This window comes from Trichoderma citrinoviride (genome assembly GCF_003025115.1).
Source record: "Trichoderma citrinoviride strain TUCIM 6016 unplaced genomic scaffold BBK36scaffold_5, whole genome shotgun sequence".
NCBI lineage: Eukaryota > Fungi > Ascomycota > Sordariomycetes > Hypocreales > Hypocreaceae > Trichoderma > Trichoderma citrinoviride.
This window is the reverse complement of record NW_020194713.1, coordinates 1,100,829-1,123,104: the sequence shown is the minus strand read 5'-3', so window position 1 is coordinate 1,123,104 and position 22,276 is coordinate 1,100,829. Positions and strand designations below refer to the sequence as shown.

At 54.1% G+C, this 22,276-nt stretch overlaps 4 protein-coding genes across 4 annotated transcripts; 1 reads left to right on the top strand and 3 right to left on the bottom strand.

Moving 5' to 3' along the window:
• Positions 1 to 3,733: 3,733 nt before the first annotated feature.
• BBK36DRAFT_120423 (hypothetical protein) lies at positions 3,734 to 4,095 on the bottom strand. Its single transcript, XM_024897302.1, has one exon. The coding sequence runs from the start codon at positions 4,010 to 4,012 to the stop codon at positions 3,770 to 3,772; it is 243 nt and encodes an 80-aa protein (XP_024750860.1). The 5' UTR covers positions 4,013 to 4,095; the 3' UTR covers positions 3,734 to 3,769.
• Positions 4,096 to 12,157: 8,062 nt separating this feature from the next.
• Positions 12,158 to 14,119, top strand: BBK36DRAFT_1140186 (T-complex 11; the record flags this gene model as incomplete). The annotated part of the gene is made up of 1 exon (XM_024893362.1): positions 12,158 to 14,119. The coding sequence occupies one exon, from the start codon at positions 12,158 to 12,160 to the stop codon at positions 14,117 to 14,119; it is 1,962 nt and encodes a 653-aa protein (XP_024750859.1).
• Positions 14,120 to 16,060: 1,941 nt separating this feature from the next.
• BBK36DRAFT_1196996 (hypothetical protein) lies at positions 16,061 to 19,091 on the bottom strand (the record flags this gene model as incomplete). Its single annotated transcript, XM_024896963.1, has 3 exons — positions 18,873 to 19,091; positions 16,213 to 18,816; positions 16,061 to 16,150 (listed from the first exon to the last, which is right to left on the bottom strand). The coding sequence occupies exons 1-3, from the start codon at positions 19,026 to 19,028 to the stop codon at positions 16,061 to 16,063; spliced, it is 2,850 nt and encodes a 949-aa protein (XP_024750858.1). The 5' UTR covers positions 19,029 to 19,091.
• A 1,547-nt stretch (positions 19,092 to 20,638) lies between these two features.
• On the bottom strand, positions 20,639 to 21,528 carry BBK36DRAFT_1167932 (hypothetical protein; the record flags this gene model as incomplete). Its single annotated transcript, XM_024895104.1, has 2 exons — positions 20,639 to 21,202; positions 21,274 to 21,528. The coding sequence occupies 2 exons, from the start codon at positions 21,526 to 21,528 to the stop codon at positions 20,639 to 20,641; spliced, it is 819 nt and encodes a 272-aa protein (XP_024750857.1).
• Between the last annotated feature and the right edge of the window lie 748 nt (positions 21,529 to 22,276).

The window sequence follows — 22,276 nt, the reverse complement described above, 5'->3', positions numbered from 1 at the left end:
TGAGTTCTGATCCAGTGTTGCCAGTTGCTTCACGTTGTCATTGGTGGCTACGCATATCCGGTCATCACGAGCCATCGTGATGTAGCACGCAATGCATCACATCACTCTCTGCCTTCACCGTCAGCTCGCTCAATTATATTGTACTTCTTCAGCCGTAGCGACTTTCCTAGAGAACAGCAGAAGAAGAGGTGGAAAAAGAGGCCAATCACAACAACTTGAGACTATGTACTAATGACTTACTTTGCAGCACCCCAGACGAGAGCTATATCACCTGGGGTCATCAGCCATGCGCACGATTCCTAGCTCAGCTCTTACCGCCTTGACGATTGCCCCAACATCGCACAACTCTTATCTCGTCGATGGTAACATTGCCAGCCGTCCAAAACACATCATCGTTGGCGCTACTACTATACTCCGCCTTACCTTTAGCAGCAGCAGGAAAGGGCATTGATAACGTAAAAGCACTAAGAGCGGGCAGCATCCGAAGCCTCGATTTCGTCGCTTGTATCATCTAAAGTGTCTCGACTGAATCCCTATACCTTGCAGCCTCACCGACAACACACCGCCCCTTGACGTCAGTTGACATGGCCAAGCATCAGGGCCTCTAAGCAACACACATACGCACACACATCCCTGTCCACTTGTACAAGTAGTAAAACGTTCTTCCACGGAGTACGAGTAATAAGGCACCCTCTCCCCACGGAACACTTCCAGAAGGTCAATTTCCGAGATCCCTCCCCTCGATATACTGGTAGTACTACTAGTACTGCTGGGCCATTGGAAAACCTTGAACTAATCAAGTGCCTAAGCAGTAGCCGCGAAGCAGCCCGGGGGCCCCCATGAATACCTAAAGTAAGCGCTGTTGAGTAGTAAGTCAGTTCGGTAGGGCCCCCCCCTTGCGCAGAAAAGGAAGTTCGACGACAGACGAAGCCAAGGTCCATCTTCATGGCATGAGCAGCTAGTAACTCAGCTGGAAATCCAAAGCCTTGTAACGGTCGACATCTCTCAGCCCATATAGCAGTACTCCATACGCGGGCCAGAGCTCCAAAAATCTGCGTGAAGATCAAAACCCCAAATCGAGCACAAGAACCTCTCCCAACTTCTCTCTCTCTCTCTCTCCCTCCTTACCCCGTATATGCAGCCATGGAAAAGAGGTGAGTTGTTCGACTCCTTCTCGCTCACAACTCCACCGCCCTCGCTGGCGTTTCTCGGGCTACCACCTTGGGTTATTTCTCCGTACTGTATGTACATGTATGTAGGCAGAAGCAAAAAGCGGCTCCCAGCTTTTTCAAATTCGGTCGCTTTTCACTTGCATGAGAAATCCAGGCACGGGGGCGTTTTTGAGCGCGCCGCTGAGCCCGAAGAGCGGTGGGACCCAATCCGGGGACGAGGGTTCGCAAGAGGGCTGGTCCTTGACTCTTTGTTCTTCTTCTTCTTTTTCCCTCGTCCTTTTTGTTCGAGAACGGGAATTAGGAAGCGGTTTCTTGGCGGAGGCTCTTTTCTCTTCTCAAAGCATATGATACTTTGTATGTTTTGTCTTGGTTCCTTCTTTGGATTCCCTTTTTTCTTAGATGGGTTGATCGTCTGAGCAGTTGGTGCATGAGTAGTAATACCTCCTCAACTAGTAGTACTACACCTGCAACCTTACCGAACACTCACCTTGGCACCATATCGATGCATCAACTATACCACACCTGACCTTTCCTTACCTATGTACATACCTACTGGCAAGGCAAAGCCCAAATTCCGTCTTGTGCCCCAAGCAGAAAGAGAAGCAATTCGTAATATCTTCCATAGAAAAAAGGAAACAAAAACAGGGGAAGTGGAAAACGAAAACAAAGTGGAGAGAGTCAAGGAACCCCCCATCCAGGAACGTGCATGCAGGTCATTGCCCACCAACCTGTTATCGTCACTTCCCACCAAGTGCTGACTTTCATCGATTAACAAGGGGAAAAGGGACGATGACCCGAAATTCCCTATCCATGCTTTCCGGCGTTTTCGGCCCCCTTGTAGCGGAGAGGCAGAGACTATTTCTCTTTGGTAGGCTAAATGTTGGTATTAGTATGCCCTCGTGTCTGTTCGAGACGCAGGGACGTTGCTCTGGGCCCGAAGCAGTCCAATTCGATGAGACGGAGAACAGACTTGCAGACGGATATGGTTTGGGGGTAAGCAAACATGGAATACAGAGTGCCGCAACGTCTTCCAGCTCGTTCAATAAAAGACAGGATCTGTGGCGGCGGAGAAGCAGATGGCTGCTAAGCTAAAATGAGTCGAGAGTCTACGAAGTAATGCCATTGATCAGCATCACTACCTACGCAGCCGAATTGATATCCTCCGTATGCTCAACATATCCTCTACGTACTCGTACCTGACGATATTATCAAACTCCAACGGATGTTTCGAATATCAACAGTTGCCCGTCCCAAGGAGAATAACGATCAGCATTCCCAGTGCCGGACTCATGGCCAAGATGTGGCTCCAGTGGCAAATCCAGGCACTCCCGCATCGTACCGAAATAAAAGTCTGTCCGTCTCTGCATATCAATGGCGATAGAACGGACATGCTGTGATGATCGGCACGCTTGTTGATTTCGTTTCCATACCAACTCTGGCCATTTCGAAGGGGGGGTTCAAGGGATGTCGTTCATAGTAGTACTAGTATCCAGGGGAGAAGTAAGCAATGATTGATGCGTGCAAACTACTGTGATCTAGTAGTAGTGACGGAGAATGTGTTGTACCCCTTACAGAAGCAAACGCTCCTTACAACAACTGCTGGCGGAGATGTCATGCCAAAGCATCCCTTGATTGCTTATTGCGCGGTCAATCGACGTGCTTCGTGCACTGTACGGAGTATGTCCCGTCGATATCAGGGGAAAGCCCGTCTTCAATTGAAGCGAGGGCGGCACGCAGATCCACTCCCACATGGAAATGTTCCAGAATGAAATAGAGGAAAACTAAAGCGCCACTGATGATTTTTTCTCATCTTCCCTCATGTCCAAGCCTTCTATCGTGAAGCTTCTAGTAGCGTCGAGTCATGGTCGAGGTCGATTCACCACTCAATGGCGTGAGAGGCACTGCGAGAAAATATGCAGCCACCAAGTCATGACAGTGTGTCCGTCCGGACTGGAAACGACGGAAAGCCGCAGCCACGGCGTCCACCCTGCATATTTGGTATGCTGACTTTGAAAAACGAGTTCGAGTCACTCCTCACACTGTCCATACTTTGTACCGGCGTTGCTAATTTAAATCACGGTCCTCGGCATGCGTTTGTAGGACGGTGGCGTCAAGGTCCAGGTGCCAGCCAACCCTCCCGAGTCGAAAGTCGTTCGCCGTCAAACAAGCCCCCGTGGCGCCCCAGGGGCTGCTGTGACCTTTGAACCGCGTTCATCAAAGTGCGGGTAGCAAAGATTCCGGGAAATGGAATGGCGCCCTTTCGGGTGACGGACAGGAGGAGGAGGTGACGTGCTGCCACCCTCTCGCCGCACTTCCCCAGATGGGGATGTGTGTGCAGAGTGTGGTCGAGGATCACGTTGGACTGTGAGTTTGCCGTTGGTTTCCAAAAACTTACACGTTAAAATTCAGTAAATGGGTAGGTAGTGTGATGTTGCCTGTTCGTCGAGATGTATGTAAGAGTCAATAACAGAGATGACCGGCATTGAAGAGGCACAATGGAAGGGCCATCATCAAATCAGATCCCTGAGCCGGATAAACCATTGAAGGAGGAGTAGTAGTAGTAGTATGTCACCTCTGCCATGCGCTCTCCTCAAATGTCAGATCAAGGCAGGGAGCGTAAGACACTGCCTCAGAATGTTCCTGGCCAATAGCAGAGCATGGCTGCAGACTCCTACAGAAGGCTGAACTTGAGACAAGTATGGTGACATGCTCGCGTAGCACAAACACATCCGCGCAGGCAACAAACAGAAGCCGACGATGCAGAAGCTAAATACGGCGACAGGATTGCCCCTTTGGGCCCGATGCAGCGGCAGAGGGCGAGTAATTGGCTCGCTGGCCATGGTGCTCTTCCCGATGCCGACTCCATAACGGTTGCTGAAGACGGCTTCGGCTCGCCATCGATTTTGTGGTCGTTACACAGAGAACGTACGCACAATCGCGGACCACCGGCGCCCATTGGCACAGACTTACGGCCGACGGCAGATGCGTCTATTTCCCTTGGGTTCCCCGGCATCGTCGCAATGATGGCTCTGTTGATACTCGCTCCCGGCTGTCCGTGTCGGGTTGCTGACATTGGCATCCAGCAGACGCCCTTTTCGTCTCCATCATTCTTAGCATGTGCTGTACCTGGGCTCAGCTGACAGAACGATTTGCCGTTATTGAGCCTGCAGAAGCGCCCTGTGAAATCGATTGTCCTGGACGTACAATGCTGGTGGCTTTCGAGGGCCGTCGTTGATGTGGATTATTGCCATCGCCTTTCTTTGAGTCACCCTTTCATTCAAATCCGAGTCCGTCAGATGGAGATGAATGACGTTGAAACAACCCGCAGCCGGGGAGCATGCTCTTTCCTGGTTCGTCCAGTGCCATTGCATCTCGGCATCACGGGACTGCCAGACAGAGCTCTTTGGGTGTGGTGCATCCCAGGACGGACTCTGCTTGCTGCTGAGCACACAGAAAAAGACGTTAACGGGCAGGAAATGCGACCACGGCTTGGGCGCTATCTCTAGCCCGCAGCTTTTTGGTGTTGCACGGCGCGTGGTGGTGCATCGAGAGTGAGTGGAGAAGGAGCGGACGAGAAGGGAGCACTCGTCCACAATGCCGGTCGAGCAGCCGTGCCGACTCATCATCATTCGCCTCTCATGCTGGCTAGCTATCCGAGGCCACGAATAACAGCAGCCACGGGCCACGAGCGGTGCAGCGCCGGCCAGACATGTGCTTGGATGGGGTCAACCAAAACAGCCCAACAGGGCCGTGGCAGTCTGACAACGCCCCCGTGACCCTTGAGTGGACATGAGACTACAGTAGCCTCGCCCGTTTGTCCATCCCATCTGCACCCGCGCCCAGCCGCGCTTCTCGTGGTGCACGGCTGCCTTATTCGCAGCTTTTCCTCCGCAGCGACGGGAGTTTGTGCTTTGGTGCGTTCGTGCGCACAAGTAATTTCAAGCAGGGTGGCCGACTCGACTCGAAATGTCTGCAACAATCAGTTCAGTAGCGGCGGCTGCAGCACCACCACCAGCACCAGCATCAGCACCAGCAGTGCATGATCCCCTCGTCCAGGGCGGTAGCCAGACCGGCCTGTCTTGTCGAGCCGTACTGTATGTACTCGACGATGGATGGCAGTTAGTCCAAGCACGTCCGTGTGTGTATGCACGATGACGGCCGTCCAAGGGGAGCCGGACGAGACATTGGAGTCGACTCAGACTCATGGTAATCAGACAGGTCGAGACGAGGACAGCCAAGGACTGCGCGTGTTGTCTGGCTGCCGAGGCGTGCCTGAGTCAACAAGGGCCGATAGTAAAATGTCTGGGACCCTCTGCAATGCGTCTGTACGGAGCCAAGGAGCAACGACAACTTGAAGACGAGCTCCAGCAGGGCGCCAGGTAGCTGTACATCGTCGGGCGGCGCGGACCACTCGGCAGTGCGGGTACGAGTACCAATCTCGGCACTCCAAGTTGTCGATGAAGTCATCTTATCCATCCAGATCTGAGGTCAATCTGGCGAGTCGACGGCAAGGGAGCTTGCGTGAGTTTCCAACACTCCAGTTGGGAGCCACTCTGGTAGTGACTTGTACAACCTGCAATACCTCTGGTTGCCGTGTGCCTTCATCGTCGGTTTGTTTCCTTGATCCCTTTTCTTCTCCATCTCCTTGTGAGGGGAATGTCTTGTGTCTGCAAGTGTAAGGCAAGGCGAGGTCAGCAGAGCAGAAGAGTGGGGGAAAAGGGCAGCCAGCCGTCAATAGGTTGGCGGGTCTGCATTAGAGGGATGTCGTGATGGTGTTGAGATTCTAAGGCACACTCGTACTCGTACAAGCATGCACAAGCACGAGAGCGAGATGGGTCGTCCATTGACATAAAATTGAAGGTGGAAGATGATGGCGGGTGTCTTCTGCTAATAAGTGCATTGCTGGTGCGTTTCAAGCTGTCGCTGTAGTGGTAGTAGTAGTAGTATGTACTTGCGGCAGCGGCAGAAGAGGGCGGAAGCCGCGCGGTAGCAGTACTTGGTACTTTGGCTTCGTCCTGGCGTCGGTGAAGCCCGAGATGGAGCGGCACGGCGGACAGAGTTCCAGTCGCGGTGGGAGTTGAGCCTCGCTGCAGTGCGGCTGGGTGACACGGCCAGCTGGCGGATGAAGCAATACTAGTAATACTTCAAGTATCATCCTTCGCTCGGACAGAGATAGAGCAAGACGAGACACGATGTACGAGCACGTCGATGCCTCGCCTTCTGAGCGTCGAAAGGGCCAACGAAAGCAGAATACGCGGGCTCGAGTCGGGCCATTCTGCCGTTGGGCAGGCCTGCTTTGTACTGCCCCATGTATCATATCCGGGGTCTTGGGAGAACCAACGGTGGAAGCGTCGCCGCATCGCCCCTAGCGAGGTGATGAATCTCGTGTGCCTGAATTCGGGGGATTTCGAGAAGGAGGCCACGCCATCTCGGTGGGGGGGGCTTGGGCCGGGTTCAAGGGTCTCTGCTCCGTTTTAGACTGTGCGCGAGGATGCGGCCCGTGCTAAATGAAGGTCATCAGGGGCGACCGTAATGAATCAGTCAATGGGCGCGTGGTTGAGGTGCTCCATCTCCATGGCTGGCTGGCTGGCTGGCTGACCCTAGGCTAGCACAGTGCGGAAAGGCTCGAGATCCGCCGCGAGACCACACAGTGAGACTAACCACGAGCACTACCATGTCGGGCCTTGAAAATCTTACCTCTTCCAACGCTTAGCATGCACCTCCTGCACAGTGTCGCCGACAGAGCTGGCCAATGTGTGTGGTTGTATGGAAAAGCACCTGTCACTTTCCCACTGCCACTTTCGCGCAGTAGCGCAGACGGACTGCATTATTGCGAGCTGCGTGGGAACGGAGGAGGCAACGGGGAGGTGGGAGGCAGAGGCAACGGAACGGAGGTGAGCGGCCAGCGACCGACTCTCACCTCGTTTCCATTTCCTCTTTGGCGATGCGATGCCCACCCCCTTTGTCACCTCCGTCGCTCTCGAGCCGCGACTTGCGAGGCCACCGGCTAACCCAACACCGCATGCGTCGCCGATGACCTCCCACCAACTCCTGGGTCGCAGTGCTAGCTAAGCGTGCTAAGGCCGAGTATCAATTTCCTTTGGCTTTTCCGCTCCTTTTCCACCCGAATCCATCTTCTGTCCTGTCCTTGCACTGTTCCTCGTACCACCCATCTGCTTACTTCTTTGTTGCTGTCTCTGACTCTTTCCACGGATTCTCCTAGGCAGCGTACTGCACAAAGCCAAGCAACGCACGGATCTTTGAGTCCACCATCTGCGCAATCCTGGCCATCTTGGGATGACGACATTCAATGGTCCCATGGGTGACCGGATGAAGATGAAAGAAATGAAGACGACTCCTCGTCTTTCCAACCGTTTTGAAACTGCCGTCCGTTTCTCGCTATTATCGCCCTCTTTTCCCCTTGTCTTCGCTCCATTAGCGCGTGGTGGCCCTTTTGTACTCGTACCTAAAGGGGTTGGGGTACCAGCTGCCTGGTGCGGCGTCGGGGAACAGGGGTCTTCTCCAGCCCCAGGGGCGCCATCCAATTGGCGGCGACCCCTGGAGCATGTCTCGTCTAGGCAAGCAGAACAAGCAGCCGCCGTGCTGTGCTGTACTGTACTCCGTACAGTATGTGTTGTCGCCCAAGTTGCCGCCGACTCTCCAATTGAGCAAACGGAGCGAGTGGAAGGTTACGGAGTGGTGTATGTAGGTGTGAGTCGAGTTCCGACAACGGACAGCCCGTGGGTGCGTTGGCCTCTGTTCGATAGGTGATAATATGCACTCTGACTCTCTGATAGATGATCTGCGGACAGGCTCAATCCGGAACAGCTCTTTTCGTCCGCTTCATTTCTTTCATCTCCTTCTCCTTCCCTACCTCGGTTCGATCATTCTATAGTCTACTCGCGCCAGTGACCAAGAGCGGGAGACAACCAATTCGAAATGAGACTACAACTACCACTGCCCAGGCCAGCGTTACATCCTTGTCTCGATACCCCAAGATCTGTGCCGCCAGGTAAAGACGACAAACAAGATGCCTCGACGAATAATTATAGGATATGGACGGAGTAGCATTAACCTCACCCACTACTGGTATCTAATCGAACGTGTCATCCCACACTCTACAGGGGGTTACCCTGTTAGCCTGGTCGTTTGCCGTCCTCTTTGCTGTTCAAGTGGCCAGCCGCGCCAAGACCAACATACAAGTACATACAATGAAATTAGTACTACTACTGCACACAAAATGTTATTGGCGTCAGCTGGGTGGCAAAGGAGCTGCAGCTTGCAGTTGTTCGTCGTCGTCTTGGTTGCCATCAACTCGTCCGGCACCGGATCGCTCGTTGGTCGGAGCCGATGGCAAATGAAAAACGGACATGTCCCGGCAACAGGAGCGTGCTGGTATTCAAAAGCCGACGAAGCGGTTGATTAGGCCATGGCAAAGGAACAAGGGAAAAGTTTTCCGGTTGCCATTGTCTAGCCTGACGAGGCGCTGCTATGTGGCACTTGGCTGCGTGACAGGCTGTCATGTTGCGCTGCTGAGGCACTCTAGCGATGCTAGTGCACACAGGCAGGCCGGCCTTTCGATGCTGTCTGCACCGTCAAACTGGCTGTGTGCCGGGTTTGCCCACCACCGACCGACTGCAGGCAGTCAAACTTTTGGGCCTTCTGGTCTGGCATAGTTGTAAGGCCGCCGTGCAACTGGAATGGCCCAACAACGCGAGGCTTGTCCGCCACCAGCGCCGAAAGGCATGGGAGCATCTTGGTGCTTCCAGACGCCTGATTATTCAGACATAACCACTGGATGACTGTACCTATGGCGCAGGCGATGACCACCTCTTTTACCGCGAATGGCGATATCTCACGCCGACGCCTAGCCGCTGCAGGGCATTGAGCCAGACGACAGACGTGGCAAGACGGCCTGCATCTTTGACGACGACTAGTCAGGCATAACAATACGACGGTGATGAAATAAAACATACGACTATGCTGCACAGGCCGGCTGCTGGACTGGACACTGGACACCGGACACTGGACGGGCAGCAAATGGCACCCCGGCCGTTTCAAGCTCGCCAGCCTAGCGCCTCTTGCGTCTCGGGTTGGTCTATTTGCGCCTATTGGCGCCTCTTCGCCGTTTCTTTCGCCGCCGTCTGGACGATTATTCAGAGGTCCGCCTCCCTTCCCGAGGCGTTCCATGCCCTTCCTTAGTCATGACCGGTCCGCCCTGAAATGTTTTTCCAAGCCGCGGCGTTTTGCCTTTGGCTTGCATGGAGAGCCAAAAGGCCAACGCAAGGGCTGGTGGTGGCTACAGAGAGCAACTTTCGGCGTACCCACATCCATCAGATCAATGCTCGAACTTTGGCACAAGCACCACAGGGCCACAGTCCACACACCCAAACCTTGCTCTGCCAGAGTGTGTGAGTGTGAGTATTACTTGTATGGTGAGCGTGAGCGTGAGCAGGAGCAGGAGCATGAGCATGCCAGCAGCCGCGAGGCCACACAGTGTGGTGTCCCAGAAGGCCTCTCCGTCTTCCCCCACGCCTCACCCTCAACTTATTCGGGGCTCTCACAACTCAATTTCTCTAGCGTACGGGCATCCCATCCCCGTCCACGGCCGGGTATGAGTGCAGGTACCGTGACCTTGTGCTAAGCAGCCCCCCTGGTGAGGTGGCTTGAGGTTGAACCAGCGATTTCGAAGCCTTGCTGCCCTCCAAAAGCCGCCAGACGCCGCCGTGCTGCTCCCCAGGCCATGCGTGGTCAGCGCCGATAGCGCCTCCAGCGGCATGGCTGTTCTTTTTTTCACTTTTTTTCTTCTTTTTCTTTTTTTGCTGCCACCACCGCCAGATGCCCATCTCGAGTACCCACCCCTTCCTGTGAGATTCATTTTCTCTCACTTGTTGCCGCGGGTGCGACGAAGTACATGCGACGACCATTCCGAGCCCCAGACCTCCCTCATCTACCTCGACTCGCACAGGTACATGTACCTGGCGCCACTCACTCTCGCCCCGAACATTGTGTCCCTTGTCGTACATAGCACCTGTATCCATACTTTCCACACGACCACTTGCATCAGTTGCCATGGAACATAACATTGAGTGTCGCAGCGCAAGCAAACTCCCTCCAACAAACCCTCCAGCCCTCCAGCCCTCCCTCGGTGCCGCACCGGAGAGTCCTGCCCTGTCCTGTCCTGTCCTGTCCTGTCCTGTATTGATACCTCGTACATATACGCCCGTGTATGCACGGAGTGCTGCAACTGCAGTGGCCTCGCTGCGCTGCGCTGTGCACTGGATCAATGGCCCCTACCGTACCCACGAAATGGTAGCACCTGTATCTGTACCTGTACCGAGACGAAGTTTGGGTGGTAGTGGCGCCCTGGCTGCGACTGCCGCATTGCGCCGTCAGAACAGCGCCCCGTACCGTACTCGGTACTTGATGCTCGTACCGGCGCCAGGTACCGGCTACCTCGCGCTCCCCGGCGCCTCGCCCGCATTGCCACGCTGCAGCGCCAGCTCTTGGGCGCCCACCGCCAGGTATGCGGTACTTCAGGCACACCTAAGATTGCAGTCCTCCCTCCAGAGCTCACTAGAGCGCTAGCCCTTCAGGAGGTCTCTTGGGCCTGCATGCGCCAGTGCTGGGTGACCTCGTACCCAGTGCCGGTACCGTCACCTGCAGCCTCCAGGGAGTAGCGGTACCAGGGCACCCTCCACCGGGCCTCGATGCGCGTCGCCCAGCCGGGCACAGGCACAGGTACCGGTACCGACGGCCACGACTGCAGCGCAGGTACCGACCGGCGTGTCCCTTTTGCTCCCACCTCACTCTCGGTCCCCTTCACGGCGTCCCCCATACCTGCAGCGCCCTGGTACCCAGTACAGCACCTTACCCTCCGGATCCTGGGACACCTTGCCTGGATACGCCGCATGTACACGATACTTGGCACCTCCATGGGCTGGCCCTGCCATCCTCGTGCCATCTCCGTCCGTCTCCCAGGGTCCCGTCTTTCCGCTCCTTTTTCTCTCTTGCTAGCAACTAGTCCTGCTGCCAGACGCCTCCTACTTCAACTTGACTAATTGCCTTACTTTTCTTCCTTCTTTTTCCTTTCCTTCTTCTTCTTCTTCTCTTCTCCTATTTCCTCCTACTTCTACTCCTCTCATCTCTCTTCTCTCCCCCCCCAGGTTCAACCTTCCGTCTGCCTCTCACCTCTCGTCCTCTGCTACCATCACTCTCTCTTTGATACTGCTTACACACTTCCTTCACTTGGCGTGTCACTTGTGCTTCACCTGACCAGTTCGGCGTCGGCAACCCAGCCATTGTGCTCTCTTTTGCGAATCCGACCTTGCCTTGTTAACGAGGACTGTCTCCCAGCGACTTGGTTTCGTTTCGAAACTCTCAGGAGACCAATTATAGAACGAAAGGAACCCAAAGGGATAAAGGAACGAATCCCGGATATACACACCGCGAGCGACCACCCGCCTTGGTTTATACAACAAAAAGTACGTATAACAGCCGTTCAGACAAAGCAAACCCCAGCCCAATCGGCATCCGGCTTCATTGTAACCATTCCCGGCACTTGGACGACGCCCCGCCACCCCTGAAAGGGGGCAACGTCCTTTGATCTCTTTGTGGGCTTGTTCAACACGCAAAGAGACCGGGGCGTGGTAACGTTGGGTAGCCGATGGTGTCTGCTGTTAACCGCTCCGTTCATTGGATTGGTTACACCCTCTTTGAGATGCTTTGCGTATAACCTGGTACAAGTTAAAATGCTAACCATCAGCTCTCTCTGCAGTCGAGGTCATACGCTCACTTAGCCCAGCCCACCTCGCCTTTTACCGAACCAGCAGCGACCCTCACCCATCCTACGCTGGTATCTGCGGCTGCGGAAAGCGAATCGCTTGCAACCACCTATAGAATATAGAACGAGAAGAGCCTCGATTTCGAAGTCGTTACACTCTTTTTCCCCCCCAACAGCCAGCCTTTCTATTCCTTTCGCAAAAATGGTTCCGGAGCAGGAAACAGGAGGATCGATAGAGCGATCCCGGAGGCAGTTGTCAACCTCGGCCCCGTGCCCGACCAAGAACGACGCGGAGCCCATCAAGGAGTCCGAAGTCCCTCCAGCGAGCCAAGAAGAGTCAGCGCAGGAGATTGCACAGTCATCACAGGTCTCGCCTCGACAGTGTCAGGCCGACCCCCGCGCCTCGGCACCCGAGTCTGCACCCCTAACCCGCAACCCCTCGTCCGACTCTGCCATCTCAGTGGGATCCGGATCGGTCACCCCCAGCCCAGAGTCCAGCCTGCGATCCTCCTTGCACACATTACCTCTGGAGCCGCCCGTCACAAGATCTACGCTGAGCGAGCTGGACGTTTCCAAGATCATCCACAACCCCAAGCTTCGTCACGACATCAACTTCGACCCGGAGCTTCACTTCCGTCCGAACCTCGATGGAGAAAAGGGCCGCAGAAAGCAGGACAAGGCGAACCAGTTCTGGAGGACGCTGAAGCAGGAGCTGTCAGAGTTCATCATGGACAGGCCCACGTTCATCTACAAGCATGGCGACAGCGACGAGTGGACGCTGCCCATCTTGCTCAAGGCCGTCAAGGACATCATCCAGACGCTCGTTCCCCAGCGTGACCGCCAGTTCCTGGACGAGGGCCTCAACGTCGAGCTCCTCATGCAGCAGTTTCACAAGGGCGTTGCCGACCTGGAGAAGCTGGCCCTGTGGCTGTCGAGGGTGCTCAAGTCCCACTGCGCGCCCATGCGCGACGAGTGGGTTGACACCATGTACAACCAGCTGAGCAACGGAAACCGGAACATGGACCTCGACGAGTTGGTTACCGGCATGCGCAGTCTGCTGAGCGTCCTCGAGGCCATGAAGCTGGACGTGGCGAACCACCAAATTCGCTGCCTGCGACCCGTCCTGATCGAGGACACGACCCATTTCGAGCAGAAGTTCTTCATCAAGAGGATGGACTCCGGCAAGACCGACATCACCATGTCGCGACAGTGGTACAAGGAGGCGGAGCAGACGTACACCGACAGCCGCGCTCATCCTTCGCAGTCCTTTGGCGACATGGGCGTCTTCTTCGAGGCCCTGTCGAGGCTGCTGCTGCCCTCGGCCTGGGACGAGCGGCTGCCCAACACATTCCTCTTTGACGAGGAGCGGCTGATGAAGCTGAGGGCCGACGTCCTTGACGCCATCAACCTCGAGGTGTGCATGCGGGTCTATGAGGATTTCGACAAGATGAGCCGCCGCAGCAGCCCCCCGGCCCCCTCATCAGACTGCTCCTCCCACGTCGAGGACTTCATGGACCGATTCGACTTCAACACGCCGCCTTCAGTTTCTCGGCCCTCTAGCGTCGTTCACAGTGCAGCAGGATCTGCCTCGTCATCCCCTCGTTCATCATTCGTCGTCCCTTCATATGTCACTCCCAGGCAAGACTCCCAGACCAAGGCCCGCGAGCTTTTCCAGACCTTGGTGGCGCTGCTGCAGACCTCGCCGCCTGCGAGCCAGCCCTCTGCGCGATGGCAGATGATGGCTCCGTCCATGGCACTGCAAATCTTCCGCTTTGTCAACCTGCCGTCCACCGCCCTGCCAGAGCTCGAGGCCAGGCTGGCTGCTGCTCTTGGCGATGTCGATGCATGCTTCTACCGGGACGTTGAGGAGAGCTTCCTCAACCGCCTGATGGCTGATCTTGGCCACCGTGTCCGCGAGTTCAAGGGTCTTTCCGGAGTCGCCTTGTTTTCGGTGGCCACTGGTGTCCGTGTTCCCAGCCGTCGCCCTGCTACTGCGGATCGTGATTCCGACGGCCTTTCGCGGGAGCCCTACGACGAGGCGAGCATGGATGACATTGCGACCAGACTGGCACACCTCGGTATCTTGCACTGGCGCGTCTGGGCGCAGCTGGCATACGCTGACGATGACCAAATGACGGTGGATGACGAGTCGATGCAGATCTGAGCTCTTGATCTTTCCGGCTTTATCACAATTTCTGGCTGTACATCCAACTACGACTTCTTCGATACGCATACACGACTTACAACAGCCCATTGAGCATTTCGCGCAGTTCTCTTTCTCCGTCTCCCGTCTTTTCTGCGCTAGACTTGCGATTTCTCTCCGGCAGCTTTCGCATGCCTTTTCTCTCCATACACACTGCCTTCTCAACTAAAGCCTATTTAATTCGCACCTACATGCCATCTTAATCTCGCAACTCTGGATCGTCTTTTACTCTTTTGTTTATGAACTCGGCGTTCGTCGGAACCGGGGAGGAGGCTCAACTGTGGATTGAGTTCTTTTGGTCCACCAATTGATTTACGTTTTGCTCGATACCAAAGGGGCTGTTTTGTTCACGTCCATCTTTTGTTTCGTTTTGCTCTTTCTCAGATTCATGTTCAAGGTCATGATTTTCCTTCTATTTTCTTCATGTTTGGGTTTCGGTTGCGAGAACGCGTGCTTGCTTGTTAAAACAGCAGCTAGAATCTTTGATATAGAGTGAAGGATTCTCCTCACAGAATGTGAGAGAAGGAAACAGGAGGAGAAGAGAATGCTTCTTAGTTTTGTATTGGGAAAGAATAATGCAAAGACGAGATAGCAAAAGTGTTAGATTAGTACACTAGACCATTTGAATCTTTTTCAAACACTTGCTCAAGTCTCAACATGAAGTGATACGGCTTTGTCATAGAGTTGGATGAGAGTTGTACGGTATGATGTCTGATGGTTGTCCGCTACAGCATCATATCAGAGTTTACATTCTTTTCCTTGAGTATAGCTACAACACGTTTGTTCTTTTTGACGAACAAACTTCTGGAATTGGTATGCAATCTACTGCTCTAAAAGTCAAAACAAAGTCAAAACAAAGATCCGTTGCCTATCTAGGACAAAAATACAACCTTGGCGACTTATACTAGCAAATCTCAGCGGGACAGCCTCGTTTTTTTTTTTTTTAATCGTTTCAACGCTTGGTTGTTTTTGACCAATAGGGTGAGAGGAGGTGTCCTAATGGAGGCAAAGGACAAGAAAGGGGCGATTTTTCCCAAGTAGATTCGCTGTTGAGTACGGGAGTACGTGCTGGTACTTTTTTTGTTTTGAAGATTTGTGTTATTCTATAGGTACTTCCTGACTTGATTGTACCTTTTTCTTGTTTTCGTCTTATGGAATTAGATTTTGAAGCGGATGGGTGATTGGTCTTATAGGATGTTAAAGGGGAAAAGAGGCAATTCGAGATTATGCAAAATGATGACAAAAAGTAGGATGGAGGTGGTGCAAAGTAAAAAGGGGAGCGTAATTGTCAGCCAGTCAGGTCTTCCAATACCTCTACCAGAAGTACATACAGTCAAATGCTCCAAAAGGAAACGAATCTTTTTGTTGGTTTCTTTTTGTTATTAACAAAAGCACTTGTCTATCTAATTCATCCAACCAACCTTCTTTTTTCAACTATATTCGTTATCCAAAATGTCGCAAGGGGGAAAATCAGTTCACCCCTGTATGCCATGCGCAAATCTATCCTAAGACAAGAAGATGGAAACCAAGATGAGAGATGACACAGCAGGTCCCGTCGCGAAACGGCCCGGCATAGGCCGTAGGCTTCTTCCTCCTCTTTCTTCTTTTGGTCCCAATATCTTTTTCTGCCACCGGAGCTGCTGGTGAGCGTGGGTAGAAAGCAGGTGAGCTGGCCAAGAATAGATGCGGTCTCAACCATTCAGTAGAACCAAGAATCGAATCAAAGACAAAGCCAACTCCGCGTTGGTATCATATACAAGAAGATTAAAAAGTATGAGAAACAAGGTAGGTAGGTGAAATGGAATGGCGGGAGACGCTTGATGGGACGTGGAGAGTTTCGGTCAAGTAGAGCGTAGATTATTAAACGGAGGCTGTGATGTCGTCGTTGGTGGCAGTAGGTTGTCATGAAGTGGGAGGATTTTTGCTCGCCGCTTGACTCTTCTTCAGACGAACATACTCCTCCTCGAGCTTGCGGTACCTCGCGCGTTCCTCCTACAAGCGCAACATTGTCAGTCTTGCATCTAATACCATGCGACAGGGGTCAGTGAACGTACCTTGATGTCCTCGTGGAACCTCTTTCGCTCCTCTCGCATCGACATTCTAAACTGCTCGCTGAGCAACGCCGCACCAGCGCCAACCTTTGTGACGCCATTTTGCGTGACGCCGACCTTGAAGCGTTCGCTGTCGAGGTCCTCTTGCAGCTTCGCAATCAGGTGTCGAGACTTCTCCAGATCAGCCTCCAGACTGGCCTTGGCTGAGAGTGCCTCGTCCACCCTCTGTTCAAGCTCAATTTTCTCGCGCTCGGCTCCGATAGTCTCCTTGGTAATCGCCTCAAGATCTTGTACCGTCCCGGCCAACTCCTTCTTGAGCCTTTCGACATGGTTCGTAAGCTTGACGATTTCTTCTTGATTCGCGAGAGCTGCTGCATCTGCCGCCCGCTCGGCGCGAGACCCATACGCGCCGTCCAACTCCGCTCTGGCGAATGTGAGCTCCGTCTTCAGTTCCACCAGGGTCATGTTGAGTTGCTCCAGGTCTGCATCCCTCTGAGCAATCTCCTTCTCCTTGTTTGCGTGGCTTGCCTTGATGTTTTCCACCTCTTCCTGCAGAGCTTTGGCCATTTCTTCGGCCGCTGCCTTCTCCTTGGAGGCGCCATCAAGCTGTGAGCTTAGCTCGAGCATCTTCTCTTTCTCAGCTTCTAGAGTAGCAATCCGTGCCTCATATGATCCACCCCTTTCTGTGTGTGCTTGAAGATCAGCCCCGAGGGATGCGATCTGGGCATCCCGTGACTGAATCTCCGCCTCAAGAGATCCGATATTGGAGCTGTGACCCTGGATCTTGTCCTCAAGAGACTCGATGTGGGCAGTGCGTGCTTGGATTTCTGCCTCGAGGGATTCGATTCGAACACCAGTTGCGAGGACCTCGGCCTCGAGAGACTCTGCTCGGGCGGTGCGCGTATGTATCTCTGCCTCGAGAGATTCAATACGCTCGCTATGGGCTTGGACCTCTGCCTCCAGAGACTCAGCTCGGGCCTTATGGGCCTGGGCCTCGGCCTCGTGGGAGCCCGCCTTTGCGTTGCTAGCCTCAACTTCGGCTTCCAATGCCTCCAGTTTCGCGTCCTGTTCCTCGATCTGAGCTTCAAGCGTCTCGATCTTGGCGTTCCGCGTGGCAACCTCGGCTTCCAGGGACTCTATCTTGGAAGTGTACTTGCGAAGCTCCGCCTCGTCGACGCCAGAGGACGAGCCCTGCGCCTTTTCGAGATCCTGCAGAGCATCTGCCAACATGGTCTGAGCGTCAAAAGCGTCCTTCTCAGCTCGTTCAAGCAAGAAGCGGGTCTGGTCCAGTTCCTCCTGTCTCCGTTCAATCTCTTCATCCTTTTCGGCGTCGGTCTTGTTGTTGAGCTCGCGCTGCTGCTTGATCTGTCTCTTGAGCACAGACTTCTGGTCCTTCAACGTCGAGGCCTGAGAATAGAGCCATTGGACCTTGGAGGAAAAGGCGATCAGGCTGTAGGTCTCGTCTGCGTCGAATGCATCATCATCAGATGTGTCGTCGTCATCGACCAATCCCTTTTCTTGCCGGTGCTTCCGGCGCTCCTCGTTCCGCTGCTTCTTCTCGGCGAATCCGGATTGCATCTTATTCCAAAGGCCAACCAAGACGGATTCGATCTGCTCAGGGCCGTCGTCCAGCATGTAATTGCTGCCGCCGTTGCCACCACCGTTGCCGCCGCTACTGATGAATGATTCCTGCTCCGCTTGCACGGCGACAAGCCCGCTCTCCAGGTAGTCGATTTGTTTTCTGAGCATATCACCGGGCTTCAAATCACCGTTGCCCGAATCTCGCGGAGGCTCCAGATAGTCGCTGTTCACTTCGGGGTTGAACTTGACAATGGTCTCTCGAAGAGAAAGACTTAGACTCTCCAGCTTCTGCTCCATATCGGTGACAAGGTTCACCAGCAGGCTGTTTTCTTCTCGGGCCTTGTCAATCTCTCCCCGAAGGTGATTGGCTTGCTCTCGCACAGGTGACTTTAAGGGAATGTCGATTGCCGATTTCAGATGCCCTGTCTGCGGAACCGGGAAAGAATCCAGCTGGTAAAGACTCGGGTCTTCAAAATAGTCCTCATCCACAACTTGCGCTAGGCTGTCCCGGTTTTGAGAGTAGGTATACAAGCTTTCGGGACTGCCAGGAATCTCATTGTTGTTTTGCAAGGCTCGTGCTGCCGCACGCTTGGATGCCTTGTGAGTCAGCTGGAGGATACCGGCTGTATGCTGGAGTAGGCGCCTCTGAGGGCCGATGAGGTTCTTCTCGAGGTTGAAAAGCTCGCGCGACAGTTCCTCGCACTTCTTCTCGGTCGTCTCCCGCTCCAACTCGACCTCCTTAGCTCTAGGATCGTCGAGAAGCTCTTCCTCGGATTTGCCAGCGGCATACAGCTTGGCCATCGACACGGCCGCATCTCGGTACTTCGACTGGATGGCGAGGTTGGCCCTGGTAGACTCGACCCGCTGGCTCAGCAACTGACACTGTTTCTTCAGCCTATCGACCTCTTCTTGAGACAGGATCTCATATTCTTTGCTGTCGGAGAGCGCCGTTTCTGTGAGCAAATGTACTTGGATCGGATCTTTGAGGTCGGCAAGCGATCCGTTCGGCGCATCGTTGGGATCCATCTGGGACGCGTCAATACTGCGGCGAGCTCGGCGTGTGTGACCGGCGCGAGACCTACTGGTTCGAGCTGGTGGGCGGCTTGTTCATATCCGTTAAGCCCATCCTTTCCATATGCTCCTGCCATGCCATGATCGCCGCCGTTGCTAGAAATTGGCGTTGTTATGCTAGACATCTCATCGTTGTAGGAGCTTCGCTCCGTCTGGTATCCATTCATGCTGAGCGTCCGTGTTCGTCACGCGTTGGTTCGTATCTAGCGCATTAGGCGGAGGATTCCGGACCTCCAATGGTTGCCAGAGAGTCGCAGCGCTTGGAATAGGCAAGCTCGTCAAGCAGATGGTGAGGCGCGGTCGAAGTCGGAGCCAAAGCTGAAGTCGCGGCGCGAGGATGTCGGGCCTCTTAATCCAGGTAGTCGCTGGCGCAAAGCCGCACGTCGAGGGAGAGTGAACAATCCCAAGCCGAAATCCAATGCCAAAACCAAAGAGAAAAAAGGAAAGAAAGAAGCGAAGAGGAAAAAAGCAAATCCAAGACACTCTGACGCGGCGGCAGCGTCTTAGACGACGGGACGGCCGTGATTAGCCCGAGTCAAACAGCACAGCAGTTGTATGTAGTATGCAGCTGGGAGGTTGTTGGCCGCGAGGGGGAGAATCTTGGAGTCAATGAGACCGAATGATGGAAAGGAGCTGAGTGGCCACTGCCGACTGGCATTACAGGGCCCGTTCGCAGATTACGGTGGGCGAGGGATGCCAGGCACAGCGGGCGGAGGCGCTGCACGACAGCCAGACGGGCCTTATTTGGCGGCCCCGGCAGCTGCATGGACCGCTGGAGGCCACATCAGTTCTGGGGGGCCGTCGCCACAGCGCTCCTTTGGGAGGAGACGGAAGATGGAGAGCTGCAGCCCCTCGGCTCGTGCACGGCGCATGCAAGGAAAACAAGAGCTCTTTGCGCATCCATCAATCAAACGGCGCCTCGTCCAATCCATCCGCCCCATTGGCCGTACGAGCGGCCAGAGCTGATGTTGGCAGCGCTCCAGAGGCGTTTTTACCCCTGAAAGTCGCTCCTCTCAAGGCATTGCCATCCCGCCGCTAGGCCTATCCGGGCAAGGCCTGTGGCTCCGGCTGCCGAGCTATCGGAATGCGCTGGATGACGGCGTGACGGTGCCTTTTTTCTCTGCCGTCTTCTCTCCTCTTTTTTTTCCTTGTTTCGCACGACATCCTTGTCTTTTTCTCAGCCTCGTGAATCCTGCAGCAGCACGCAGGAGTAAGAGCGCGCTGCAGCTTGGAACGACGCCCCTCTAGTGGCCTGTTTACCTATACGAGCGAGCGTATGTACTTGCTCAATTCGACATCATACCTAGGCAAAGGTACCTGCTGGTATATCTCGTACTTGTACTATGAGCACGTTATAACTGCGGGTACGGTTTAATTTCCCACGGCTGTCAGATCCCCAGACCAGCTCTATCCACTCTCATCAAAAGCGCCTAGGGCTCCGTTACGCACGCTCAACGTTTGGGTTGTTGGACATTTCGTTGAAACGATACCTATGACGAAGTGTGTGCACGCAGCCAGAGGGCCGAGCTTGTTCGCGCTGTCCTGATCATCTCGGCTGCGGGCCGCCGTACGCACACAATCTTCTGCCCTATGAGCACATGTGATTGCCCGAAAATAAGAGCAATGAGACAGGCGCAGTATGCTGTCGAGATCTGAAACACTTATTAGGTCAATCTGTCGTAGTATTATGCGATCATCGCATTCTCCAGGTTTGTGATTGTACGGAGTAATGGTAGTCGTATTAAGGAGAACCTTGCAACAATAGGGTTTTCGAACATCATAAAGCTTCTCGAAACTGGTCCATAATCTGCTGGCCCATAGTGCGCCGCCGATCGGCCTGGCCTTCCGCTTGGCTTTGGGCACCAGTTGCCACAGCCGTTGCTGGGATTTCTCCTTCTAATCTTCTTCTTAACCCTTCGAATTCCGCACTTCTCCTATAGGATCCGGAGCCCACCATCCAGCCAGGGAGCCTCCATGTGGTGAATGATGTAGGCAAGAGCCCTGCCCTCCAAGAGTATCCGACAACCCAGCCGACCACAGCTCCAATGACAGAGCCGGGCCACTGCAACAGGGCTAGGTGAAAGGCAATGGCATACTGGTAAGACTTGTCTGATAGCGTTACGCCGGAGAACTGCTCGTTTGTGGGTGGTGCTTGAGATGTCGCTATACGGTATTTGTACATTTGCGGAACCATGGCATGGAATTGCGCCAGAATCGCAAAGATGATGGGTGTGGGCCCAGCCGGCATGTAGTTGAACAGCCCCGGTGCTAGGGGCCGGAGCACGGTAAGGATGAGCGGCGGGAATATGGCTGTGAGAAGAGACGAGATGACGAGGAACGACTATGATTGTGTGTCATGTCAGTAGACGCAAGGCTAGAAGAGTAGAAAGCGTTGGGAGAGGGAGCTCTTACGGCATATTTCCTTGAACCCCACATCCGCTCAATTGCTCGGAGATTGTACAGCGATATAGCTGCAAAGAGCACCTCTGTGGAGTTGGTATAGCATAGCTGGTACGCAAGAAGCCGCCACAACTGCCGATAGCGAAACAGATGCGTATCTATAAAGATGTAGAAGTAGTGCTTCGCATCGAAGAGGCTGGCGGCGATCGAGGTCGAGACCAGACCCAAGACGGTGAGCCTGGTCACGGGGGCATTTGTAAACGTCATATCTGCCTTGTCGTCTTCTTCCTCGTTATTATAATATATTCATGCTGAAAAGTCTGGTCGAGTGGTGGAAGAGATGGCGTATTCAAGATCGAAGGTGGATAGCGAATAGCGGATGCGCAATGCGCCGCGGCAACGAGGAAGAATCGGCGCAGCTCTAGGCGCAGAGGTAAGATCAGAAAGAAGGAGCTTCGATGAGGGAAATTGGTTAGTATGGTTGAATGTGCGTCCAGCGACGCGTTCCGCAGGGGGGAGGAAATGTCCAAAATTCGCAGCCTTGCGATCTGATAACCGGACGGGGTGAAGTTGAGAATGCGACAGCTTCCAGTTGCTGCTGGGAAAGTCTACTGACATGTGTCACTTCTAAGATCACGTGCCCAGCCTCAACAGCACTGACGTTGACGGCAGTTTGCAACTTAGTAATAGTAGTTAGCGCAGGTAGCACGGAGCAAGGTGGGGCTCCTGCCGGCTTCTGCAGAGGAGCAGGACGGCAGAGTGTCCGGGGAAGGTGGAGAACATCCACGGGTCGAGCCTGCATGAGTCTGATGGAGTTACGGTCAGAACATGGAAGTCCTTTTCCCAGGCGCTTCTGGTAAGGTACCAGTGCGGCACTCGATAATAAGAGACTGGTCGAGTTGAACAGCCCGCAAACACATGTGCATTACGTTCTTACACCTACGTATCTACTAGGTACCGTGTGGTGCTTCTACTGCACAAGCGTTCTTGTTACGGGATTAGTTATCCAGCATCC